The sequence below is a fragment of the Epinephelus lanceolatus genome, chromosome 11 (genome assembly GCF_041903045.1).
Source record: "Epinephelus lanceolatus isolate andai-2023 chromosome 11, ASM4190304v1, whole genome shotgun sequence".
In the NCBI taxonomy this organism is placed as follows: Eukaryota; Metazoa; Chordata; class Actinopteri; order Perciformes; family Serranidae; genus Epinephelus; species Epinephelus lanceolatus.
Window position 1 is genome coordinate 4,558,877 of NC_135744.1, and position 24,289 is coordinate 4,583,165.

General features: G+C 41.1%; 1 protein-coding gene across 6 annotated transcripts in view; it reads right to left on the minus strand.

Annotated features, from left to right (window-relative positions):
- The window catches only part of arhgap32b (Rho GTPase activating protein 32b), a 221,406-nt gene that overhangs the window by 5,807 nt on the left and 191,310 nt on the right, over positions 1-24,289 (minus strand). For all 6 annotated transcript variants that reach the window (XM_078172161.1, XM_078172163.1, XM_078172162.1 and 3 more), the window contains 11 exons: positions 19,299-19,448; positions 11,260-11,362; positions 8,294-8,438; positions 7,676-7,758; positions 7,217-7,324; positions 4,942-5,087; positions 4,639-4,840; positions 2,926-3,071; positions 2,735-2,809; positions 1,732-2,565; positions 729-1,396 (listed from right to left, as the gene is read on the minus strand). In XM_078172161.1, the coding sequence (XP_078028287.1) occupies positions 729-1,396; positions 1,732-2,565; positions 2,735-2,809; positions 2,926-3,071; positions 4,639-4,840; positions 4,942-5,087; positions 7,217-7,324; positions 7,676-7,758; positions 8,294-8,438; positions 11,260-11,362; positions 19,299-19,448 (2,660 nt within the window). The remainder of the gene's footprint in view (positions 1-728; positions 1,397-1,731; positions 2,566-2,734; positions 2,810-2,925; positions 3,072-4,638; positions 4,841-4,941; positions 5,088-7,216; positions 7,325-7,675; positions 7,759-8,293; positions 8,439-11,259; positions 11,363-19,298; positions 19,449-24,289) is intronic.

Here is a 24,289-nt window from a genome sequence, read left to right on the forward strand (position 1 = left end):
CATGACCGGAGTCTGTCGGGCAGCTGAGTGAAGTGGAGCCTGAGGAGGAAGCACCGGTTAGACCCGGTTTCACTACAGGCAGATTCACTTGCTACAGGGGTGAGGAAATAAAACTTGAACAGCCAATCAGAGTGAACTCTCTCACTGACAAGCTCCGCCGCTGATTCAACATGCTCAATCGGTTGAAAAGCCGCCAACAGGGGTCCGATTAGTGCGGGACACACCGCAAAAACTAGGGCGACAGACGCTCACCGACGGGCCGTCATTGGCCGACGGCTGACCATCGGCCTGGTGTGTTAGCACCAACAGCTTGGTGTCGGATGTTAACCGTTGCTGCGAGGCTTCTGTCCAAGCGGTAAAATATGATAAGTAGTGATGAGATCACATTATGCCGTGTTAGCTCGTGCTAACCACGCAGAGAGAGGGCAGGAAGAGAGCAGCTAATTCTGTGGGAAACACTGAAAGTTCATAATAAAAACTCCTAATCTCAGACAGCATTACAACTATTTTTGCAATTTTCACTTTTCACTGCGATTTTATTGCCAAAAAAAAAAAAAAAAAAAAAAAAAAAAAAAAAAGGCCTGTAAATGCTGCAACATGTCTGTAAGTTTTAGAAAAGCTGCTGTGAAATCAGGCATTTTAAGCTGCAACAAACCAAAAAACAGCCAGCAAAATCCAAGAGGGACTGAATAATAATCTGGAAGTACCAAAAGTGACATGATACTCACTTCAGGAACAGGCTGTGGTAAAACTCCATTATCTTTGCAGCTGCCACTGGGCAAGGTCGCTGGACTTGTATTAGTTGAGCTGGTGCAGCCTGGAACGTGTCCTGTGACAGGCTGCTGCCTCTCTGGACTTTTCCTTATTGGGGAAGTCAGGCTGGTTGAACTGGAGTGAGGGGCACACTTGTAAAAAGGAGTGTCTGGTGGTGTGGGGTCTGTTTCTGGCTGTGTTCCAGGTGGAGTTATAGAGGACTTGGTACTGTCTGATGGCTTGGTAATGGTGCTGGTTAACTCTAGAGGCTGCTGTTTGATTATAGGACTGGAAGCAGAGGTATAAGATGAGGCTGGGGTGACATTTGGAGCAGTGCTGTTTGGTGGTGGGGAACTTCCTCTCCCTGCCCCTTCCTCAGATGGCAGCTGGAAATGTTGGACCAGTGGATGTGGCAAGTCCTGGAAGTGTGAGGCCTCCTGTGGCTGCAGAGGGGACACCGGTGTGGGGGGCTCCGAGGACCTGGACTGAGACTGAATGGAGACCTGCTGAGCAGACTCAGCAAGAGCCAGGGCCAACATGCGGGCAGCATTTTTAGGAGGAGGAGGAGGAGGAGCAGTAGTGGGAGCTGAAGAGCTGAGGGAACGAGGGGTGAGGTCCTTTGAAGAATCCGGAGCTACGACTCCTAGCAAGGACACAAAAATACAAGGGATCTATAGCTGAAGTACGTATAAGCAAGAGAGCAGTAGATGAACAAAAAGAACTGAGAGAAGGTAGGCTGGTTTTAAGATGCTTCAAAACTGGGAAGGCGGGGAAAAGTAAAGCGTGCTGCTTGGGCATCATATGAAAAGATTTATTGAAAATGAAATCCATGCAAACCTGGGAAACTAAACCTAGAAAAAAAGCATTCGTAGAATTAATAGCATGACTTATTTGTAATCTGCATTATGGAAACGAAATAGTGACAAGACAGAAAGAACCAAAAACAACACTTAAATGAGGTCATTCTCTGCTCCCTACCTTGATGCTCCTGGCTGCTTGCAGCTGGCGCCTGCTGTATGCTGTCCTCTCCTTTCAGCTCTCGACTGTCCACACTGTCAAAGGCTGCCAGTTTAGAGTGCAGCTCCATTTGGAAAGCTTCACTTAGCGATGGCTCAGCTGCCCGCAACAGCACACTGCCCATCAGGGGTGGAGAGTCCTTGGCTATTGAAGGAGGAGATAATGGTTGTGGAGACACAATCTGTCCCGCTGTGTTCTGGTCAGGCGTCTCTGTAGAGAAAAGCTCTGAAGTTGCAAATTTGGTCAAACTAGTGGTTTTTCCACATTTAATAGGCGACACAGCCTGTGTGGGTTTATCAGTGTAAGAATAGGAAGTGGTCAGTTTCTTGCTTTCCACCTTCTCTCCAGCAGCCACGCTCAAGTCTGTGGACAACACGGGCGACATCAAGCTACCCAGGATGGTGGTAGAGATGATGTTAGAGCCATTGGTCTCGCCACAGACACTGCCCGGGCTCCTCTTTAACGTGGAACCCTCAGCCCCGGCAGGTGAGTCATCTAGGGGAAAGGAGTAGGAGGTGTCGGGGAGACTGCACTGGAAAGACATGGGGTCAAAGTCCAAGGAGGCCATGCCAATGTCTGGCGGGCTGAGGTCCACATCTTCACCTGCTGAGCGGGGAGGTGATATGAGGGCAGGCACACAGATGGGCCCGTCATCTCCGTCGCTGTCTTCTGTGGCACCCAGGTTGTCATAGGAGTTGCAGTGCTGCCGGCTGTCCAGCAGCTCGCCATTAAAAGAAGCTGACAGGGCGTCGCTGCTGGAGCGTGGCCGCCTAGGACGGTACACCTTGGACTCTCCTGAGAAAGGACAAGCAAATAATCAGAACCTGTTTCTTTAAACTGGCCCTGAGTATAACTTTAGTCTGTACTGTGGAAAGAGCACTTGAAATATGTTTTTACATATACATAAAAATATGATATGGGCAGCACTGACTGATTACACCTGTTATGTTGAGTAAAAGATTACCTTCAACATTGTGCAGGGAGCTCAATGACTCTTCACTTTTGGCTGATCTTAACGTTGCAGTGTCTCCTCTGCCTCCTGAAACACAGCAATTAAAAGTATTCAGCCTTCTTTGGTCAGATAAGATCTTCTCATTGCACAGCTGAAAGTGAAAATTGGACTACTTTAATTTCAATCGTGGAGGAAGGACTCACCGGCCAGAGCCATAGCCTTTAGTTCATTAGGTTCACTAGGGTTACGGTGCAGCTTGCGCTTGGACATGGAGGAAGACTTGCCCAGGTTGAAGAAAGAACGCCAACTACCCACAGGAGACTTCTTGGATTTAATAGGAGGCCTCTTCCTATGATTAAAAAATGGTGGTGGGCAAGCAGGCAGGGGAAAGTTAATATCACTAACTTACATACACAACTGAATGACAACTTTCGACAAAATGATCAATCACATGCATCTGTTTTAAACTGCTTTTTCAGCATTATCTCCATGTTTAGGGCATCCAGTGTCAGCCCAAGTCTGACACTGCAGACAGTTAGGGCAAACTGGTAATATGGTGCAGGTTAAAAATGACTGTGTCTGCAGTTTGACCAGCAACCAGCAGGGGGAGACACATTCCAATATGATGGTCAAAGCCCAACTGACGTTTAAATGCATGTCTTTTGCAACAAATTCTACAGTAGATGTGCACTCAGTGGTGTGTAGAGTACTGGAAATCTATACTCAAGTACACGTGTAATAACTCCTGTAAAAGATGACTCAAGTACAAGTGAAAATTACCGTTTGAGAGGCCTTAAGTAACAGTAAAAAATACCTAGTTAATAAATTACTCAAAGTACAAGCTACTTTCCATTTTAATATTTTTTAGGGTGTCTGGCCAGTTCAAAAAAAAAAAAAGAAAAAACAGAAATTGTTGATAAAGTTTTTAAAATTAATTAATAATCCTACCCTTTTTGATGAGGATTAATGATTTTAAAAGGCCAACAGACAACTAGCTACAACATAAAGTTGTCATTATCATAACATCAAAGATTAACACTACACATGAAAAATTAACGTACCAGTAACTAACTACATTTTCACAAACTGTGTGCAAAACTTCAGTGTGCTTGCAGAGGTTAGAAGAGGAGTTTTTAAAAACAGAGAACTCAGGGTTTTTTGGGATGCACAGCAAGCCCTTCATTATCTAACTGTTGTCTGTTTTTGATTCTGGTATAAAAAGCGTGGCCAGATGTGGCAAGGGAGTGCAGGGTTTCCCCCAGAAAGGTTGATAGGTGCTGCTCGGCACAGCTTGGTGGATTAGTGTGGTTTCTGACAAGGGCCAGCAACAGACTTTGTTTTGATTTTGATGTTAACAATGCAGCTAAGAAATTAAAATAAGTAGCATTTGGTCTCACATGCATAAGCTTCTACCCTCAAGCCATAAATATACTGAGTGATGACCTCCTAACATTTACAGTTATTTATTACTACTATATTGAAGAAACTGACTACTCATTTTACTGAAATCATCTTTATGATTTTATTTAACAAAGAAATTGAATTACATTTAATTGAATATGGTATATGATGCAGATTTGGTGTGTATTCATGAGTGATAGGGGGCAAAACAAGATTTTGCTTGTTGTAACAAAGGTATAAATGGCAAATGCAGTGAAAAAAAAGTAGATCACTGACTACAAAAATATATACTCGAGTAAACAGTAGAAGTACAGTAAAAAAAAAGGACTTGAAGTGTACACATTCTTAAAAAAATATTTCGACTTAATGTGTCTCGTAACGCCTTACTATCTATCCCTGTGTGCATTGTAAGAAAAATATCTATGTCTCTGTCTGTGTCTTAATTGCGATTTTATAGTAATTTGCTTTATAAAGACAGTCATTAAATTACCTAACAGGAAAAGGAGTTAACAAACCTCTCAGTCGGAAACTCGATAACAGTGTGGAACTTTCCCTGCAGGGCAGCTGGACCTTCGCCCACCTCGATGTACTTGCTGTCTTCAGTGACTGGAGAGTTGATCTGAGCCTGGGTCCTGGCTTGGGCTTCCTCCAGACTCAGAAGTTTAGTGGAGGGTGATGAAACCAGCAGGGACTTGGGCCGTGACAATGAGTTGTGACCTGGTGATGTGGAATGGTGTTTATTTCTTACGGAGAGGCAGCAGTGGGTAGTGGAATGACAATGTGAATACAGGTCTTATCTAACTGATGCCTATGCGTACCTGCTCCTTCCCGTATTAGTGAGCTGAGCTTAGTGCTGAAGAGAACATCCACATGGTTGAGGATGAACTCCACCACCACCGACTGGATTCTGACTTCCATGAAGGCCGCTGTGCCGCTGAAGCATGCAGATTCAATCTGCTTTGACCTGACAACAGTGAAAAGTAAAGCATTATGTTTAATACATTAAATGTGCAACATTTTAAGGTAGTAAATCAAACATACTTTGTGACAAGTCCACCTGAAAATGCTGAAGTGGTGAGATTATAAGTTACATCATTTTTGTAAAATGATTTTGAGATGCATTTCCTGCATTTGATGTTGTCTACAGTACAGGCCAAAAGTTTGGACACACCTTCTCATTCAATGCGTTTTCTTTATTTTCATGACTATTTACATTGTAGATTCTCACTGAAGGCATCAAAACTATGAATGAACACATGTGGAGTTATGTACTTAACAAAAAAAGGTGAAATAACTGAAAACATGTTTTATATTCTAGTTTCTTCAAAATAGCCACCCTTTGCTCTGATTACTGCTTTGCACACTCTTGGCATTCTCTCCATGAGCTTCAAGAGGTAGTCACCTGAAATGGTTTCCACTTCACAGGTGTGCCTTATCAGGGTTAATTAGTGGAATTTCTTGCTTTATCAATGGGGTTGGGACCATCAGTTGTGTTGTGCAGAAGTCAGGTTAATACACAGCCGACAGCCCTATTGGACAACTGTTAAAATTCATATTATGGCAAGAACCAATCAGCTAACTAAAGAAAAACGAGTGGCCATCATTACTTTAAGAAATGAAGGTCAGTCAGTCCGGAAAATTGCAAAAACTTTAAATGTGTCCCCAAGTGGAGTCGCAAAAACCATCAAGCGCTACAACGAAACTGGCACACATGAGGACCGACCCAGGAAAGGAAGACCAAGAGTCACCTCTGCTTCTGAGGATAAGTTCATCCGAGTCACCAGCCTCAGAAATCGCAAGTTAACAGCAGCTCAGATCAGAGACCAGATGAATGCCACACAGAGTTCTAGCAGCAGACCCATCTCTAGAACAACTGTTAAGAGGAGACTGCGCGGATCAGGCCTTCATGGTCAAATAGCTGCTAGGAAACCACTGCTAAGGAGAGGCAACAAGCAGAAGAGATTTGTTTGGGCCAAGAAATACAAGGAATGGACATTAGACCAGTGGAAATCTGTGCTTTGGTCTGATGAGTCCAAATTTGAGATCTTTGGTTCCAACCGCCGTGTCTTTGTGAGACGCAGAAAAGGTGAACGGATGGATTCCACATGCCTGGTTCCCACTGTGAAGCATGGAGGAGGAGGTGTGATGGTGTGGGGGTGTTTTGCTGGTGACACTGTTGGGGATTTATTCAAAATTGAAGGCACACTGAACCAGCATGGCTACCACAGCATCCTGCAGCGACATGCCATCCCATCCGGTTTGCGTTTAGTTGGACGATCATTTATTTTTCAACAGGACAATGACCCCAAACACACCTCCAGGCTGTGTAAGGGCTATTTGACCAAGAAGGAGAGTGATGGAGTGCTGCGGCAGATGACCTGGCCTCCACAGTCACCGGACCTGAACCCAATCGAGATGGTTTGGGGTGAGCTGGACCGCAGAGTGAAGGCAAAGGGGCCAACAAGTGCTAAACACCTCTGGGAACTCCTTCAAGACTGTTGGAAAACCATTTCAGGTGACTACCTCTTGAAGCTCATGGAGAGAATGCCAAGAGTGTGCAAAGCAGTAATCAGAGCAAAGGGTGGCTATTTTGAAGAAACTAGAATATAAAACATGTTTTCAGTTATTTCACCTTTTTTTGTTAAGTACATAACTCCACATGTGTTCATTCATAGTTTTGATGCCTTCAGTGAGAATCTACAATGTAAATAGTCATGAAAATAAAGAAAACGCATTGAATGAGAAGGTGTGTCCAAACTTTTGGCCTGTACTGTATGTCAACACTCTCCCACAAACAGCTGCTTAAATCTATCCATTCAGGCAGAATGACTTTTTAAAACTGTACTTTCTGCTGCACATAGCCCATTAACATGGCTAATTCAAGAAAGCATTAAAGTGAGTAGCATGAAAAAAACAAACAAAAAACAAACAAATCATGAGCTCAACTACATAGACATCAAACTGTGAAGATCACTAGATTTATCTTGAGATGTTTATTCTTAAAAAAAAGTAACTCAACGTAGAACAGCCAATCAAGACAGCTTGAAAAACATGCATGCAAAGAATATTAGTTGAAGCAGGATGGCCTCTCACCTCAGCAGGTTAGGTGCCCAGACAATGGCCAAGTTCTTGCTGTGCATGTTGGTGATGTAGCTGAATGCTGCTAGGCGGGAAAGGTGTCTCATAAGGAACTCCAGGGTCCTAGGAATCAAATATTCATGTATTCAGATTTAATTGGCTTCCACTAGTGATGTGCAGACTAATGGCCATAATAGAGCTTCTTCTTAGGAGCATCAATATTTCACTATGTACTCAAATTTCAGAGGAATGTCACGTAGAAATTTGCATTTGTATGCTTTCACAAACGACAGAATATTCAATTCATCATCATCAACGCAAAGACCAGCTGGAACCTGTTAAATGATTCCACCCAAACAGTGTGGCACCAGAAAAACCTGTGATTTTACCATAAACAGACATAACATGAGTGTGCAACTGTAATCTGGCAGCTCCCGAGGCTGCCAGAGGGGGGCAGTGTGCCTCTACACTGACCTGTAATGCGGTGGAGGAAGCTGCTGGATGACATCATGGATTTTGATGAGTCGTTCTTCGTCCGTTGCTGCTGATACAGCATCCTTCAGAGTGAAAACAAAGGGAGAGATTGGGAGATAAACAGAGGGATGTATCGGTATATCAACATTCAGATCATTCACTTGTCATCCCAGGTACACACAGCTACATGGAGCACGGAGGGTACAGTCTGCAGCCACAGACCCCCCCCTCCAGCTGCCATAACAACCATCAAACATTTACTTCATCTTCAGGAACGCCTCTGTTGTGCTTGGAGAAGGTTTTTATTCCAAGTCACACAGAGAGTGGTTTGCTGCATTTGTAATGATAGGGTGTGTCAAGTACAATGCAATTATTTTAGGGTGTCTGTGACTCAGAACTGCAAGATCAATTTGCAGAATTCCTATAAGATAAATGTGAGGAACTTCCTGCCATTGCTGTAGAGAACAAGCACAAATTTGAAATCAGCAGTCAGTCACACCCACTCAATGACCTGTAGGCCATCTATAAGCACTGTAATAGTTAGCAGACTTGTATCCACATATAAGTGTAAAAAATTGTTGTGTGAGAAGTGTTGAGTCCTGCTAGGGCTTTGCTTACAGAGAATTTCTCGTAGAGCTGGTAGGTGAGCAGGGGGTTGGGCAGCTCTCTGAAGTAGAGCTTACACAGCGAGCCAACACAGTGGATGTCCTGGATGTAAACATCTTTGGTCAGGTCGGGGATCTGCTCAGAATCAAACTCGTGCCTGATGAAAGAGAAAGAGGATAGAAGCAGAGTCAACAAATTAACTTCTTGTGAAAAAAACTGTATCAGTAAATGACTGCTGTAGTTTAATGGAGACATGACAAAAAGTAATGCAGCATTTTTGTAGTGTTTTAGGAGACAACATTATTGATCTGTGCCTACATCACTTATTCTTTAATCTTCCTATTTCTGTTGAAAGTTAAAACATATCCAATGTGGTAACAATCTAATCTCAGGCTGCACATAAACAGTCAGTACGTTTACATGACATTAGAGAAAGTCAATTTATTGTGTTAGTCTGACTAAAATTGCACTTTTGAAAAACATGTAAACATGTTAGTCAGACTACAATCGTACTAAATAGAATTTCTCAAAGTCAGACTAACACACCCAGATAATGCAATCGGGAGTTGAATTACTCCTTCATGTATACAGTCAATTGTACCCAAACTGGCCTGTGTGCTGTGCGCATGCTCCACAGTTTCCACCTTGGGCTTTGAACTGGATGTCGAATAACATCAAAGGCGTCCCAGAAGACGAAGCCAGTAACACCATGGCGAAATCTAAATCCAGACCTGTACATTTTTGGATGAGCAAAATGTGCAGAGCTGTAAAGTTGTCCACCATGGTACCAGTTTAGCTAACCATAGCTAACTTGTTTGTCGATTGTTTTGTCTGTGACATAAATCAACCAGAAAAAGGTCCAATACTAACAAGCTGAAAGGGGGCATATCGCTTCTTCTCGTAGCAGAGAAGGGCATACTCAATAAATGATTCCTCTCTCCTGCTTGTATACTGGGACAAAGACAGTAGTCCAATTAAATGGCCTAATTGAGCTATAACCATAGCTCCACTTAACTGTGCATGTAAACGTTCTGACTGTGTCATGTGGTCGGGGATGTACACTGTGTTTTATGTTATGCTTGAATTTCGAAGTGGGGGGACACAATCAAGTTGAGGTTCCTCGACAAAAAATACTGCATGTGATAAAATGTATTTCCATTTACTTACTGTAAAACTAGAAAATATAAAATAAAATAAAATAAAAATAATAGGCCTAATATACTCTGTAGGTTAAGCACATCTCTCTCTCTGTTTTGTCAAGTAGTTTGATCGTCACTCCGGTTTTATCTTTATTCTTCAAATTAAGTGACAGTAATGTATCGCAAACTAAGCGAATTTTGTGAAAATACGCAAAAGAAAATGTGAATTTATGCACGTTTCCATTCATTATTGTTTTGCGAGAATTGAAAGTCAAGTCAGGTCGAGCAGTAGGTGGCGCTTCTCGTGAAAAATAAAAAATAAAAATGCAAAAGAACACCCGCAGAAGAAGAGGGCTCCATGAGATGACGTCACTGAGATCGTCTCATGTCCACAGCTGATGTAAACAACTACCGGCACATCCATGACTACGATGAGATGGAGAGATTCCTTGGGAACTTCTTGGCTATTGTGAAAGCTCTCATCACACTTATATCAGCGTCGTCAGTGTACATAAGTGTCCTGAAAAAGAAATGAGAAAGACTACACTCACTGAACAGAGTACTACTGTTAGAAATTGGGAGAAGGGGACCACTGCGTCGTTGTCCGCGTGTATGGGAAGGTAGGCGCATAAAGGACTTTTGGGAAGTAGTTGTCCAGCAGCAATTCACTTCCCAGTGAAGTAGAGATAGGATCCGGTAGCCTACGTCATCGTTTATTCGCTAAATCTGTTTCCATTGCCTAAGGTCGCATTTTCCTAATATCAATACGCTGACTTTTCCACCCCCTCCAAGCGTAAAAACTTTTTTGCGATATTTCAGCCTTTTTCAGAATTTCTGGCATTTCCATTCACGTTTTTTTTCCCCCGCAATTGTTGAAAATGCAAATAAAAATAGGTGGATGGATGAATCGTGCTGCTCCATGGCTGCCTGTGATGATGGCGAGATTGTGTGAGTGTGTCTAACAGCAGAGATGCAGCAGTAAAATGTGTTTAACAGGAGAGGAGACGCTGTGTGTGTGTGTGTGTGTGTGTGTGTGTGTGTGTGTGTGTGGCTGGCTGGCTGGCTGGCCAATCTGAACAATTTTACAAAGCAGCTACCAAATAAGAATCTTTATGTTTTATTCTCCTTTATCATGAACAAGGATATCGAAATGTTTGACTCAGGTGATACTTGTTGAAAGTACGGCTCATCCCTAGTAACCAGGTTACTACAGTGCATGTAAACATGTTCCTTAATTACTTGGTTGATAAAAGCGACACTTAACTTTATGGAAATTTTCCGCTTTCCTTTGTTTAGGTTAAAATGCTATTAATAGGTGATGGCACACTAAAATGTAAGTGAATTCCACCAGAGATAAAAACTCATAAGTGTACCATTCTCATATGGTTCTAAGAAAACTCAGACCAATCATTGCATCCGGACCGATGCAATGATTGGCCGAGTGTCCTGTCTGTCTTTCCCAAGTGTAAAAAAACAAAAGAACAAACAAACAAAAAAAAAACCAATAACAAAATACAATAACTCATAAGATGTCCACAACTCGTATGTTTACATGCAACAACTGTTGTAAAAGCTCTGATTTTCCAAGTACAAGCTCTTATCCTGGTATGACAACATTAAATAGTAAAAACTGCTGACAACATTTACACTGTGCATTGTCCCATTTACTTTTACAGATGCAATAATCCCGAATGAACTAATGTTATCAGCCTTTAGATGAGGGCTATGGTAGGATTAGATTTGTGAGCTCCTCGTTTGACAAAGGACATTTCTGTGGAATGCGCATACATAGAGTGGAGATTCAGAAATACTGTAATATACAGGCAGTGTGTCTCCTACCGCAATTTCTGGATATTTGAGGCGATGCCAGAGAGGCGGTAGATACCGTCCACCACACCGTGCTTCTCAATGAACTCGGTGCAACTCTTGAGGACCTGGGGTACTGTGAAGAGAACAACAGTGTATCATCATGTAACACATCAGTCAATATTTTTCCAGTCTTTACTGAACACTTCAAGGTCAAGAACACAAGGATTTTTCTTTTAGAAGAATGAGTACAGAATGGTCAGGGTCGAGCTTAGGGGCTTTTTGGACAAGAGGCTGCAGGCTCACATGAATTACTGAGTGCACTGGAGGCAAAAGCACTTTTCAAGCTGACCGTGGAAACATTTGAACCATGTAAAATAGAAATAAATGTATACTGACGAGCTTGAAAAATATTTTGTTTTTTTTTTAAGTGCTTTTGGCTGTCCTTTAACCCGTCTACAATAATGCAGTTTTCTGGATAAAGCAAATAGTTAGAAAACATGTTGTCAGTGAGTGAGGCAGCCAATCACAGACACTCGGCTTCAAAGCACAATGCCAGTGATTGTGTTAGAGATGGGCAGACAAAAAAAGAAAAACCTCAGAAAAACAGAGCTTCTTAATTCTCCTTCACCAACCATGAATCATGCAGACATGCCATTTATCTCTGGGTGTATGTGTGTATGAGAGATAAGGATGGTGGGTATGTGTATAAGGAGGCTCCCAAGCCTCCCACAGCTCACACATCATTCAGAGGATGACAAGGAGTGGGACACTCGCTGAAGCAGCTGTTCAGACGAATTCCACACATAGCGAAAGAGAAAACAAGGCCGAGATTTGAGGAAACAAGGGTGGATAAATCCTCTCCAAGTTCTTCATGTAGGAAGATTTTGTTATGAAGTCCTCTTATCACCAAGATACATAACATATGGAGCCACACAACAAGACACACAAAAACCCTGTCATATTCTAGTTAAAACAACAGCATTGAAAGCAACAGAGCTGTAAACAATGATTTTTTCCCTTGCATGTCTTTTTTAAAAACCCAAACTGACTCAAGTGCAACAAGAAGTGAAAACCTTCCGGGGCTACCGCCAGTACTGCAGTGACAGAACTGAACACATATAAACTCAACAATTAACAACTTACAACTTAACAATTAATGGATAGTGCCATGTAATACCGGTATAATTTTTATTATGATATATGTAGTTTTTTGTCAACAAGGCAAAATATTATACTCATGATAATAAGTATCTTGATATGTGAATGTGCAATAGTTATGGTAGCATAACAGCCTGTCACAGGTTACAACGTGTTGATAAGAGGAGAAAGCAGAGCATAAAGGTCCAAGTGGAAAAAAAAAAATCCCAACTCAATCATGAAGGATTTTGCTAAGAGAAGGCCTGTTGATATATATAGATCCCAGGGGACATTTTTTTATATTGGGGAACTGTTTAAATGTGTAATTTGTGGTTAGATTTTGTTTATTTTGTTATTAATATTGTATCAAGAATCTGAATCTCTGAGTTACTAATGTTGTTTACAAACTAACAAAATGAGAGATCATTCAGTTTTTACTGAATATTTGAGTTAGAAACTGTTAGAAACAGTTAGATTGACATGTAAACATGTAGTAAAGGAGGTAAGCATCAGCGTCACGACCACGGTCTGACAGCTGGAGCGCACTCTGAACTACGGGAGCCCAGCGGGAAGCATCGGTGGCGGATGTTAAAGAGAAACTCGATTTTCATTAAAACAAATCGACCTAAACTACAAATTCGAATTCAATAAAATCGATTTATTGCCCAGCCCTAGAACACAATAAAATGTCTGGGTTGTATTGTGGAGGAATTATATCAAAAATAAATTCTAACAACTTCTTCTTTGTTCCTTTGTCCTTTGGCAGTCCAAACAAGGGTAATTTTTGGTCACATTGAAGAAAGCAGTGTCTCCTAGACATGGTGTCTCCTCAACAGCTCCTCAACGGTTCAAACTCTGCAGCCTCTCTCCTCCACCTCTACTAGGAGCAGGTTTGTTTGGGGGTGCGGCTCAGTGGCCAGCAGGCGGGCACTGTGTGCCATGCTAATTGCACATTGTTATGCATCATAACAATGTGCAAATATGAAACAAATTTCTGGAACTAAAGGTGGGAAATTCAAACAATCTGTTTCAGGCAGGTCAGGAACTGTGTGTCTGTGGGGAGACAGAACTCCCTTTAGCCTGGACCTTTTTTTCTCCACTTAGCAGACCTTATAGAGGCAGAAAAATGCTATATATACAGACCTGAAGTTTTAGGAAAAAGAACATGGTCTGGGTTACAATGAAAAGATTTCTTTCAGAAATGACTTTCTGACAGAAAGCATTTACAGTTAACTTATCCCATATGCTGTTTTATGTGTTAGTGGAGTCAGTTTAAAGTAAACTTCACTGCACTTAAGCGGTTACAGTTACTTACATTATTTATGTGTTGTTTTTGCCTTTTATGGCCAAAAGTAAAAAAAAGTAGCTTCTTCTTCTGTAACAGACTGTGTTATATGGGTTGATAATATTGTCTCATATCGATTGCAGGCCCCTAAATCGTATCAAATCGAAATCGTATCATGGCAGACTTTTGTAATATCAGCATATATCGCATCGATTTCAAAAAAATCCATTTAATATTGTATCATGATGAAACTAGTGATTTACACCCCTAGGGCCACAGTCAGTGTGTTTGTAAGATTTGTTGCAATACTGTAAGTGACAAAAGATCAGTAAGGTTCAGATTCATTTAGCAAATAACAATAATAATAATACAGATAATAAAAAACATAGATGAAGATGTGGAACTTTTTAGACAATTGCATATAAATCATAAATCACTATATTGGGCCAAAAAAAGAAAGAAAAAAAAGAAAAGAAAAGAAAAGAAAAAACAGCAACAAAAAGAAAACGGATCATTTTCCCGTATAGATGAGCCCTATTTTATGCTGAAAGTGGAAGCAGAGATGTTGGGGTTAAACAAGACCGGCAGTCATCCCCTCTGACAGATGAAGGCAGTCTGTGATAATGTCGATGTTATTCAGCTTCAAAGCAGTTGTCTGAAATTAGTTATGACTCAGGCTTTGGGAAAAACGACAATAATGTACCACTTGGTAGCTTTTGATTTATATCATTAAACTCCATTATTTCTTATATTGTAATTTGAAGAAGTGTGGAATTTTAATAAAATCTGCAACACGATACTGTTGATATGTTTTTGAAGTTCTTGAATGATAAAGAGGACTCATAACTTGCTTTTCTAATCAACAATATATTATTTTTGAGGGCTTTAATGCATGAAATAAATGGCACACTATTAGATCTGGGGCTTTTTATTAATATTATTATTAGGCTTATTATTATTTTTTTTTTAAATACATATATGTATATTTATTATAAGATAGAATTACTGCCACACAGCTGTATCCCTCCACAAACCAGTCGAATTGTACTTACAGTTTACATCCATGTCTGTGAAAACATGAATATTTCACATACATCAATTCAGTATCTGACCAAGTGTCTCCCCATCTGTTCCTGAGTTGTGGCATTGAATAATGGCCAGAAAAGTATTATTGTGGAACACAGTGAAAACAGAAAAACATTTAAAATCACAGAGCACCTTATAACAATATCAAATTACAAGTACATCACATAGTAAATGGGGCTCTGAAAGGAATTTAAATTTGATGTTGTTTTAAGGTGCTCTGTGATTTTAAATGTTTTTCTGTTTTCACTGTGTTCCAAGCTTGTTTTATAATGTAGCACTGTATGACAAGACAAATATGGCTTCCATTTGTATGCCTTTCAGTTTGCCATCCAGTATTAATAAACTACAACTCCCAGAAGGTGGAGTTCCTACCACCAGGGTTACACACAGGTGTACTGCATACAGCCAGTGATCAGACTGAGATTGGTTACTTTTACCAGCCTGTCCACTGTTGCCTCATGTATGCTCTGATGAAGGTCTAACAGACTGAAAGCTCAACAATTAAGTGAAATACTGCACAGATGTAAGTGTGCGGAAATCTTTTTCTACCAATCTGGATTTATTGATGTTTCCAGCACCTTGCCAAGACTGAGGCAGGTGGAGCGGTAGCTATTCTGCATCATGACCCTGTGCTTAAAAATGACAGATGGCAAAAAAGTCTAATGCAACCTCTGGTCAGAACACCTTGACCATTTGACCCTGCAAAGTAAGACAGAGTGTCTCATCTCTCTGTGTTAGGTAAGATAGAATTTAGGGAGGTCAAGTATCGACTTCTGTGTGACTGCAGTGCAGAGCCCAACACTGATCTGTGACCGGATGCTTGTTGAAGTGACAGGACTCAGTGTGATCACAGTGAGCTGAAGTGCTGATATAATGAGAACCATTCATGTCCAGACATAGAATATGATCCATTAACATAAATACATGGGTTTGAAGTTGGTGTTAAAGGATGACTTCGGTATTTTTCAACCTGGGCCCGATTTCCCCATGTGCATGTGTGCGTATGATTCATAGGTACAACTCGTTCTAAAATTGGTTCAGTATTGAGGGAGGGGGATACAAGCGGGAGCCGCAAAACGAGCTAAAACGGTAACGGGGGCAAATGCGTCCCGTATAAGTTTGCGCATTAAAAGTGTTTTTTTTTTCGCCAATGACCAGTTCAGATCACCAGTGTTATCTCTGTAAATAGCATACTAGCCTTTCCCTTACCTCTGGGCTGTGTGATGTCACGAGCTCTGCTCCACTGTGTCTGTAGCTCTCTCTACTCGTGGGACAGCTGTTTTCTTGAGGAAGAGGTGTTTTGGGATTGGATGTCTTCTCTTCTTCGGCTGGCGGTAGTCATCTTGGGAGAAGTGAGCACTGCAGACCCGATGGTCTGCAAGGCGCAGTGTCTGGAGAGGAGTGTTAGCATCCATTTGTAGCACAACTAGCCACAACTTCAGCATCTTGCCATCCGACAAAGGCAGCCTATGAAATCTGTACGGGGTGTTGTGCGACATCCTGTTCTTGCGTTCGGGAAAAAGGCCCATTTATTTGAGCACTCCAAAAACTCCGGTAACACTCCAGCGGGTAGCACGTAAAAGACTCCGTCCCAAACTCTGACTCTCCTAGCGTAACACACACACTTCATACACACATACTCACTCACAGTACCCAGCAGGTACACTGACTCCAACACTGACTGACAGCTGACTCTACTCATACCACACTCACCACTGCCCCAGGGTCGCTACAATGTGCTATTTACAGAGATAGCACTGGCGATCTGAACCGGTCAGTGGCGAAAAAAAAAAAAGCACTTTTAATGCGCAAACTTACACAGGACGCATTTGCCCCTGTTACCGTTTTAGCTCGTTTCGCGGCTCCCGCTTGCATCCATCTCCCTCAATACTGAACCAATTTTAGAACGAGCTGTACCCATGAATCATACGCACACGTACACATGGGGAAATAGAACCCAGGTTGAAAAATACCGAACATGATCTGCAAACAAGTTATTGATCAAGCTTCAGCAGCAAAATAGCATCATTACACTGGTTGGAGCTGATAGTGTAATCAGGACACTATTATCCTCCAACTCACTGAGACCATCACATCAGCTCAACCACCAGACACCATGATGTTGAGCGCTCAGAAAATCAATGAAGCTACAGCAGATAAATGTAGGTGTGGACTTTAGCCCAGCAAACATCTTAATTACGACCAGAGAGGGCGGGTGATTACATACAGCTTGTGGCGTGGATTTGCTTTGAGAAAGTAAATGACGACTTTTATGTGAACACCATTAGCTTATAAATTGGAATGGATGACGCAGCAGGTGTGTTTGGGCTGGCAACATAAACACTGAGCTCTGTCAGTCATGATGTTACTGCTATATGTTTAACATTAACATGTCAATAATTTCATTCCATAATTTGAGCCTAATGGATCATGATGCTCCATTATCGTGGGCTTCGGCACATGCTCTGCTGCAACATCAGCATGTCACGTCAGCTGTTAAGCTGTTAGTGCAAACGACACTCATCACGCCCTCAACATTACTACCATCTGGATGGAGACGGATGGAGAAGAGTTGTTTCAGCAGGAGTTTTGTCCCTTCTGCCATAGCAGCCCTGAACAATCTGCCTCGCTGACACTGTTGATACTGGAAGAGACATGAATGTATTCATGAAGATTTTACGTATTGTTGCTGAGTGCTGTGTACACAGGCTGTAAAAACAAATCTCCCTCTGGAACTATAAAATAAAAATCTAACTGAAAGAACCTGATAAACTACTGTGTCTCACACTTCCTAATACCGTATATTATCAAATGAAAGCAGGTACTCACATGATGGCTGAGTAAAGTAATAGCAGGGGGGACTATTTCTTGTCTGGATGCAGTCACTACCTTAAGCCTTGTCGTCACTCTGAGGTTGCCAGCCTATCAGCAGAGACTCCAGGAAGTCACTGCACCCAGCAAAGAAAAAGTCTTGCACATAACCCTCCATAAAACTTGTTGTTCGCACACTTTGGATTTTGTACATATTAAACAAATAAAATTTAAATTTTTGATTAATATGCTTTTGTGGTGCCAGTAGGCAGATTCTGTTACTTTTGGACAAAGTGAAGCAAGCTGTTTCCCCCTGCTTCCGGTCTTTGTGATAAGCTAGGCTAAACCAGCTGCTAAATGTGGTTCCATATTTGAAGCCTCATTTCCGCTGCATAGTATGGTACAGCTTGACTCAACTCGACTGGCTTGGAAACATTCTTTTTTTTTTTTATTGGCAGAAGCTGTGGATAGTACCTGGTATTTTTTTGGCATCACCTCGGTCAAGGGTCCAGTCGAGCTGAGCCAATACTAGATGGTGGAGTTAAACACTGCCGACCACTTACAAATCAGAGAATTCAGTGGAATCGCTATGATGATCAGCTAAGATTCCCGAATCCAATAATCCTAACTCCCATCATGTCTAACTGTTAACTATTCACCCTGGAAGACTTTTCCCAAAACTCAAACCTACTCCAGGGGTTGTTGAGTTTCAGCGTTGGCAAAGTGGAACAACTGGAAATGGTTACTAAATAAGGACAGTATTTCTGTTAAAAAGACAAACTCATAGCAGCGGAGTACATAGTGAGTATGACATGTTTGGAATTAGAGCTGGAGAAATTAACCAGAGAACAGGTAAAATCAGGAATCAGAGCCTGTATCTAATGAAAGCCTACTGCATATAATTGCCTGTTCTCGCTGCCTTAAATCAAGGACCTGGCCACTATTTGAGAATTTATGGTGGTGAAAACACCAGGACATACTACTGCTCTCAGGTGTTAGGGCTGGGTATCAGTATTTGATACCTTTAAGGTATTGACCAAACTAACGTAGCACCAAGTGGTACCGAAACATCTCCAGTCAAACGATCCCTGCATTTGATCCCTTTGGTGCTGGGAGTCTTATCCTGGATCGTCCCATCTCCCTGCTGGACCAGCAGACTTTCTGTTACAGCCATCTCCGGAGCTGCTATCCACACAGAAATGGTCAGTTCAACACCTGCCCAGTAAGCACAAGCTACACTGCTGCAGCAGCAGCTAATGCCCAACACCAAGCTGTTAATCAGCCCCAACAAACATAAAACTGACACAGAAATGGCTCGATTCTGTTGTTAAACCCATTCATGTAAAGCTATGTGATGTTAAAAGTTAGCCCTGTCACTGTGTGTGTGTGGCCGGGTGGACTCTCACAGCTTTCACTGGTGCAAAGCTCCCACTCAGCAGCAGCAGCAGCTTCAATTTCTTAAGTATCCAGATGTCATAACCTACATTCAACAAAACATCAATATCGAACAACTGGGGTGGCCCGCTGGGGTGTTTTCAGAGGATAGAGAAAGATGTTTTGTTGGTGCTGTCATCTTTGGGTGCTGTTAAACAAGTGTCATAACTCTCTCTTTCTTCCCATCTCTCTAGTGATTGAAGCAAAAAAGCCCAGGCTATCAATTTTTATGGTATACATGCCACTCAGTAGGCAGTGGTATAGTACATTTTTAAGGGATACCCTGGCCCATCAGGTGTGTCTGCATGTTTCTCACCATCATGTCCAGAGTTGAGGAGGTGTTCTCCCAGGTCGCAGCCGAACACCCTCTCCCGGAGGATGCCTCTCTGCTTCAGTTTCTGTTTGGTGGGCCTGGACTTCATGAAGGAGCGCAAGAAGGTGATCAGCTTCCCGTGCTTCTTAGACACTGAGGAACAAGGGAGGGAAGGAAGGACACATCTTAGATCTCTTTCACATCTGTTTACCATTCTACACTAAGTGTGGGTTTGACACTGGCCCAGCTTCTACACAAGGTCCATCTATGGACTAGAATGAAACCACATACAAGCTGCTCAGGGTTGTCCCATTGTGTATTTCAGCTTCATTCTAATGCAAACCCTTTCTTTTGCATGTATAGTTTCCTTGAGGCGAAGGCTTCATTCTTAAATACCACCTCCAAGGCAACTACAAAGGAATCTTCTACATCAATACCAGTATCCTCTACTCCCCTTCAAAAAACGACAAAAAAGGGAGTAGACCTACTTAAAATCCCAAACCGCATTAATTAGATACTATGTCTGGGAAAGAGTCGTAAGCTTCTTAAACTACACACCAGTTGTTTTCTCTGCTTTAGAGAGATGTGGAAAGGCTATCAGTGAATCAAACAATCTGCATTTTTTTGGAGGGGGAACAATAGAGTTGTTCTCAACTCCAGACATTTGTTCAAAAGATCTTCAGTGAAAAACACACACTGTCAGTCACTGGTGAAATGACAGTAGCAGTATTTGACCCTTCTAGGGTCATTTACTAGACTTTCCTATATAGATGAAAGGAACCTGCCTGATGAGAGCATCAATTTTCCTTTAACTGAGAATTCAGTTCAGTTTAAGTTGTCCATCAGTCTTGGTTAAACAGACACAAAAACAGAAAAAACTAAAACAGTCACACTAAAATAGATTCAATCCAGAAGTGTCACAGTTCATCTAACATGTACGACAGTAGATGCACCCATGCCATCCATTAAATGTCAGTGTAGTTATATAGAAATACCACTTGCTGGAGATTATTGATCAAAACAAACTATTGTTAAAAACAAACTACTTCACTATTACTATTACTAATATGAAAGTATATTGTAAAACTGTGAAGAAGAGCAACCTACCTATCTTGATATTAACAGGATGTTTCCCAGGTGAACTTTTTAAAACTCTTAAAGCAGCATCAGCTGCTCGTCTCCATTTTTCATACTTCACTGCTCTGTAAAGCTTTTGACTCAGACCTAACACACCTGAAAGAGTAAAGCATGTCTTCCAATCACTCATCTTCAGTGACTCTATGTTCTCTCAATGGTGTCAGTGGTCGGTTCTAGGCTCCTGTCACTGCAAAGACATTCTTGTCTTGGGCCTAATTTTTTTCCAGTTGTCTCTCTTTGATCCTCTGTGGACACTTGATCATTTTCTACTTAACACTGACTTTGACCAACAGCTTTTCCATTTAATGACTTTACTCTGATGTCTTGTACTATTCCTTCTGAATCCTGGAGATCAGAGTTAACGATAGCTCACATATGCCGGCTTTTAGTCAGTATCAAGTGTAGTTGTCTGGCAGATGAAAATATCAACGGCCAAAATGTCCAGTGGTAAATATGCGAAATAAAAAAGCCTAATATTTTGTGACCTATAAGATAAATTAACAGGACAACTTAAACATAAACTAATAAAGACCAACTTTTAGATTTTTATTACAGATAGATCTATTTATCAACCAACGATGTACAGGGGGTGTCTCTGCCTCTTCAGAGAATATACCAGATCCACTGGGGTCACGGTCTTCCTGGGACACACTGCCCACATAAACAGTGCTGCTTGGGGTTATCTCAGCTACTGCTCAGCTGTGGAACATCTAGAGAATGGGAGTCATGTGACGCGAGTGGTTTCAGCAAAAACCAGTGAAAATGGTCTTTTGATAATCATATTGACACCATACCAACTTTCACTACAGTGTAAATGTCTTTATCTGTCACAGACATGAAAAAACATAAATACTTCTTTTTAACTCAACCCCCTCCTGTTTCTGTTTCAAACTTTTGCAGGTATTTGCAGGACCATGTTGTTGACAATGCAATTGCTTGTATGGTTCCATAAATTTGTGGAGTACCAGCTTTTATTTGTGTTTCAATTGTGGAATACTGTGGCCTGGGCATTTATTATTGTGCTCAGTGTAGTTAGGTGACAGCATCACGGATCACATTCTCCAGGAAGACCTTCAACACACCGCAGGTCTCCTCATAGAACAGACCAGATGCATGCTTCACTTCACCATGGTGAGTCGGATGGTGGATAGCGGGCTTGGTGATTTACAGTGACACTTGGCACACCGAGTCCTTTTCTTTCTTTACCTCTGCCACTAAACCTGTGATTAGTCTCTGCTCAATAGACCTCTTCTTCATTTATCTTATTTTCAAGTTATTTAATCTGAAGTGTTTTATTACCATTTAAACATAAGCTATGTACGTTATATGGCTATATGAATCATTTGTCCTGTCATTCTATATGGCCAGAATTCTGGAATAATAATGGCCATATTGGCTGTCTAGCGTAAACCCTGCAGGAGACCAATAAAATAACAGGGAGGACTTAGCCACTGTCAATGCTCCTAACATCCAAAACAGACATGTAATCTCACTCAGGAAAAAACAACCACCCAGGAACACTTGCTGGAAGTTTACTACCAAGGACCGTATTAATAACATCCATTACCTATCTGATAAATGATAATTATGTTCTTTCAGCCACACAACATCTGAAACTTCAGTAAATCTTTGAGAACAGAGTGATAACACCAAAATGTCTGAGGTGCTCCGGGCTTAAGTGGAAAAACTGCTGTGTTGCATCAGTTTTTTTATTTATATTCCAGGACACATTCCTCTAGCTGATTATAAACACAGTCACGATCACAATCCTTCCACCTCTCTCATTATATTACTTCAGTCAAACTTCAGTCCAACACACACACACACACACACACACGCACACGCACACACACACACGCACACACACACACACACACAGGAAAGAAAGACCTATTTCCACATTACTGTGTCATACATGCTCTACTATTACTGCACAGCAAGATGTGGTTTACAGTGAGTCTTTTTGGTTCACCATCAGAGTGCAGAGAGAATGTGATGAAGTGTGTTGAAGGTGAAGAAAGCATTCACAATTTAATCAAATAAATGCCTAGTCTTTGGAGAGGCGGAGTCTGTGTGAAGTTGAGCTCAGCTTTGTTTGCAATACAACTGAAAATAGGCCAGTGCTTACCAAAGTCTATCTTCACAAACAAAATAAGCCGAGGTAAAGAAAGCTGAGGCTGAATTGTGTGTTTTGAAGACAACAACATTACAATAAAAGTGTCAGGGCAGCATCTCTACTCACAGCATATACCATGATTTATTAATTTAGACTTACACAGCATCATGAGGCACACACACATGCTGTAATAAATAGAACTGTTCAGAATAGGGCTGGGCAATATGGAGAAAATATCAAAATAATTTTGACTAACAACCTTGATACTGATACTGCAACAATACTGTAGAACTGGCAATTGATGCTAAAAACAAATAATAAAAAATACTTACACAATGAGAGTTTTGACAAATAATCATCAGCAATGTGGATGTAATGACTATGTAAGTAATGAAAAATAACAGGACAGCTACAATAGTATGGTAAGTTCAGAAAATTACATCATTTACATCACATGAAATGCACCCTTTAAAAACAGGAAAAGACACTTCTGATATTACAATATCTAAAATCTAAAGCCCAGTTCAGACCAAAGATTCACAATGAGACAAGACAAAACAGGCACCTACTGGCAACATTTTAAAAACCTGGTGTCACACCAATGCAACTGGATGAGACCATGTATCATCTCTGTGCAACATCTCTCTGTACTTTTGTTCTGATTTCCTGCTTCTCAGGCTTATTTTGTGGCTGAATATGATTTGTAGCTTCTTAAAATATGAATGAGGACAGTGATAGTGAGATACTGGCTACAGTTGGATTTGTAGTAGTGATGAAACAGCGAAACACAAAAACAAAATCAGATGGACTGCATTCATAAAAAAATGCCACAATAATATAAAAAACAGCATAAGTGCATGAGTGTGTGAATGAGTGAGTAAGGTGTGTGTGTGTGTGTGACTAACATAATAACATGAATAAAGCTAAGGCTTTGACAAATTGACTACAGCATTTTATTTTCCGTGTGTTGCTATTTTCTCTAGCAAAACTACATCGCCAGGTAACGTTAACCGCATTGATTTCTGTTATTTATCAGCCATTATAAAGCCATAATACACGTACGTTCTTTACATGCGTTATGAATCTCAGCTAACAATCACTGATTAAGGTTAACTGCAATTAAATGTGTCGTTAACGTACCTTGTTGTGTCGGATTCTCTTGGCAAACATGATGCATTCACTGAATGTTTCCTACTTAGATGTAGCATTGAGAATGTGCTGTTGTGGTGTGCTAACTCTGTTTTGCAAAAAACACTGAACTGTTTTGTTGTTTTCTTTGGCATGTCTCTCGCTCTTTTCTTGTCCCTCTTCCTCCATAGTTTTGCAATCTGCGCTTCACATCCATGTTACAGCTATGTAGGCTATCAACAGCAAAAGTAACAAGCGCATTATGCAACAGAAACAACCATCCATGCGAAACACAGTGCACTGTATAGTTATACTGGATTTAATGAAGCCTTTTTTCTGCAAAATTCTTTAACGGTTTTGTCTCGTTGCAAATCTTTGGCCTGAGCTGGGCTGAACTATCTAGTCTTATATCACAATATCAATATAATTTACAATAATAATGTAATGATATCATTACTGTTTTCTTATTGTTGCTTAAATTTTATGTACTTTGTGGAGCACTTTGTAACCTTGTTTACATAAGTGCTATACAAATAAAGTTATTATTAACATGGATATATTGCCTAGCCTAATTTAGAACCAGCTCAAACAGCCACTGTGTGAGACTTGGCCC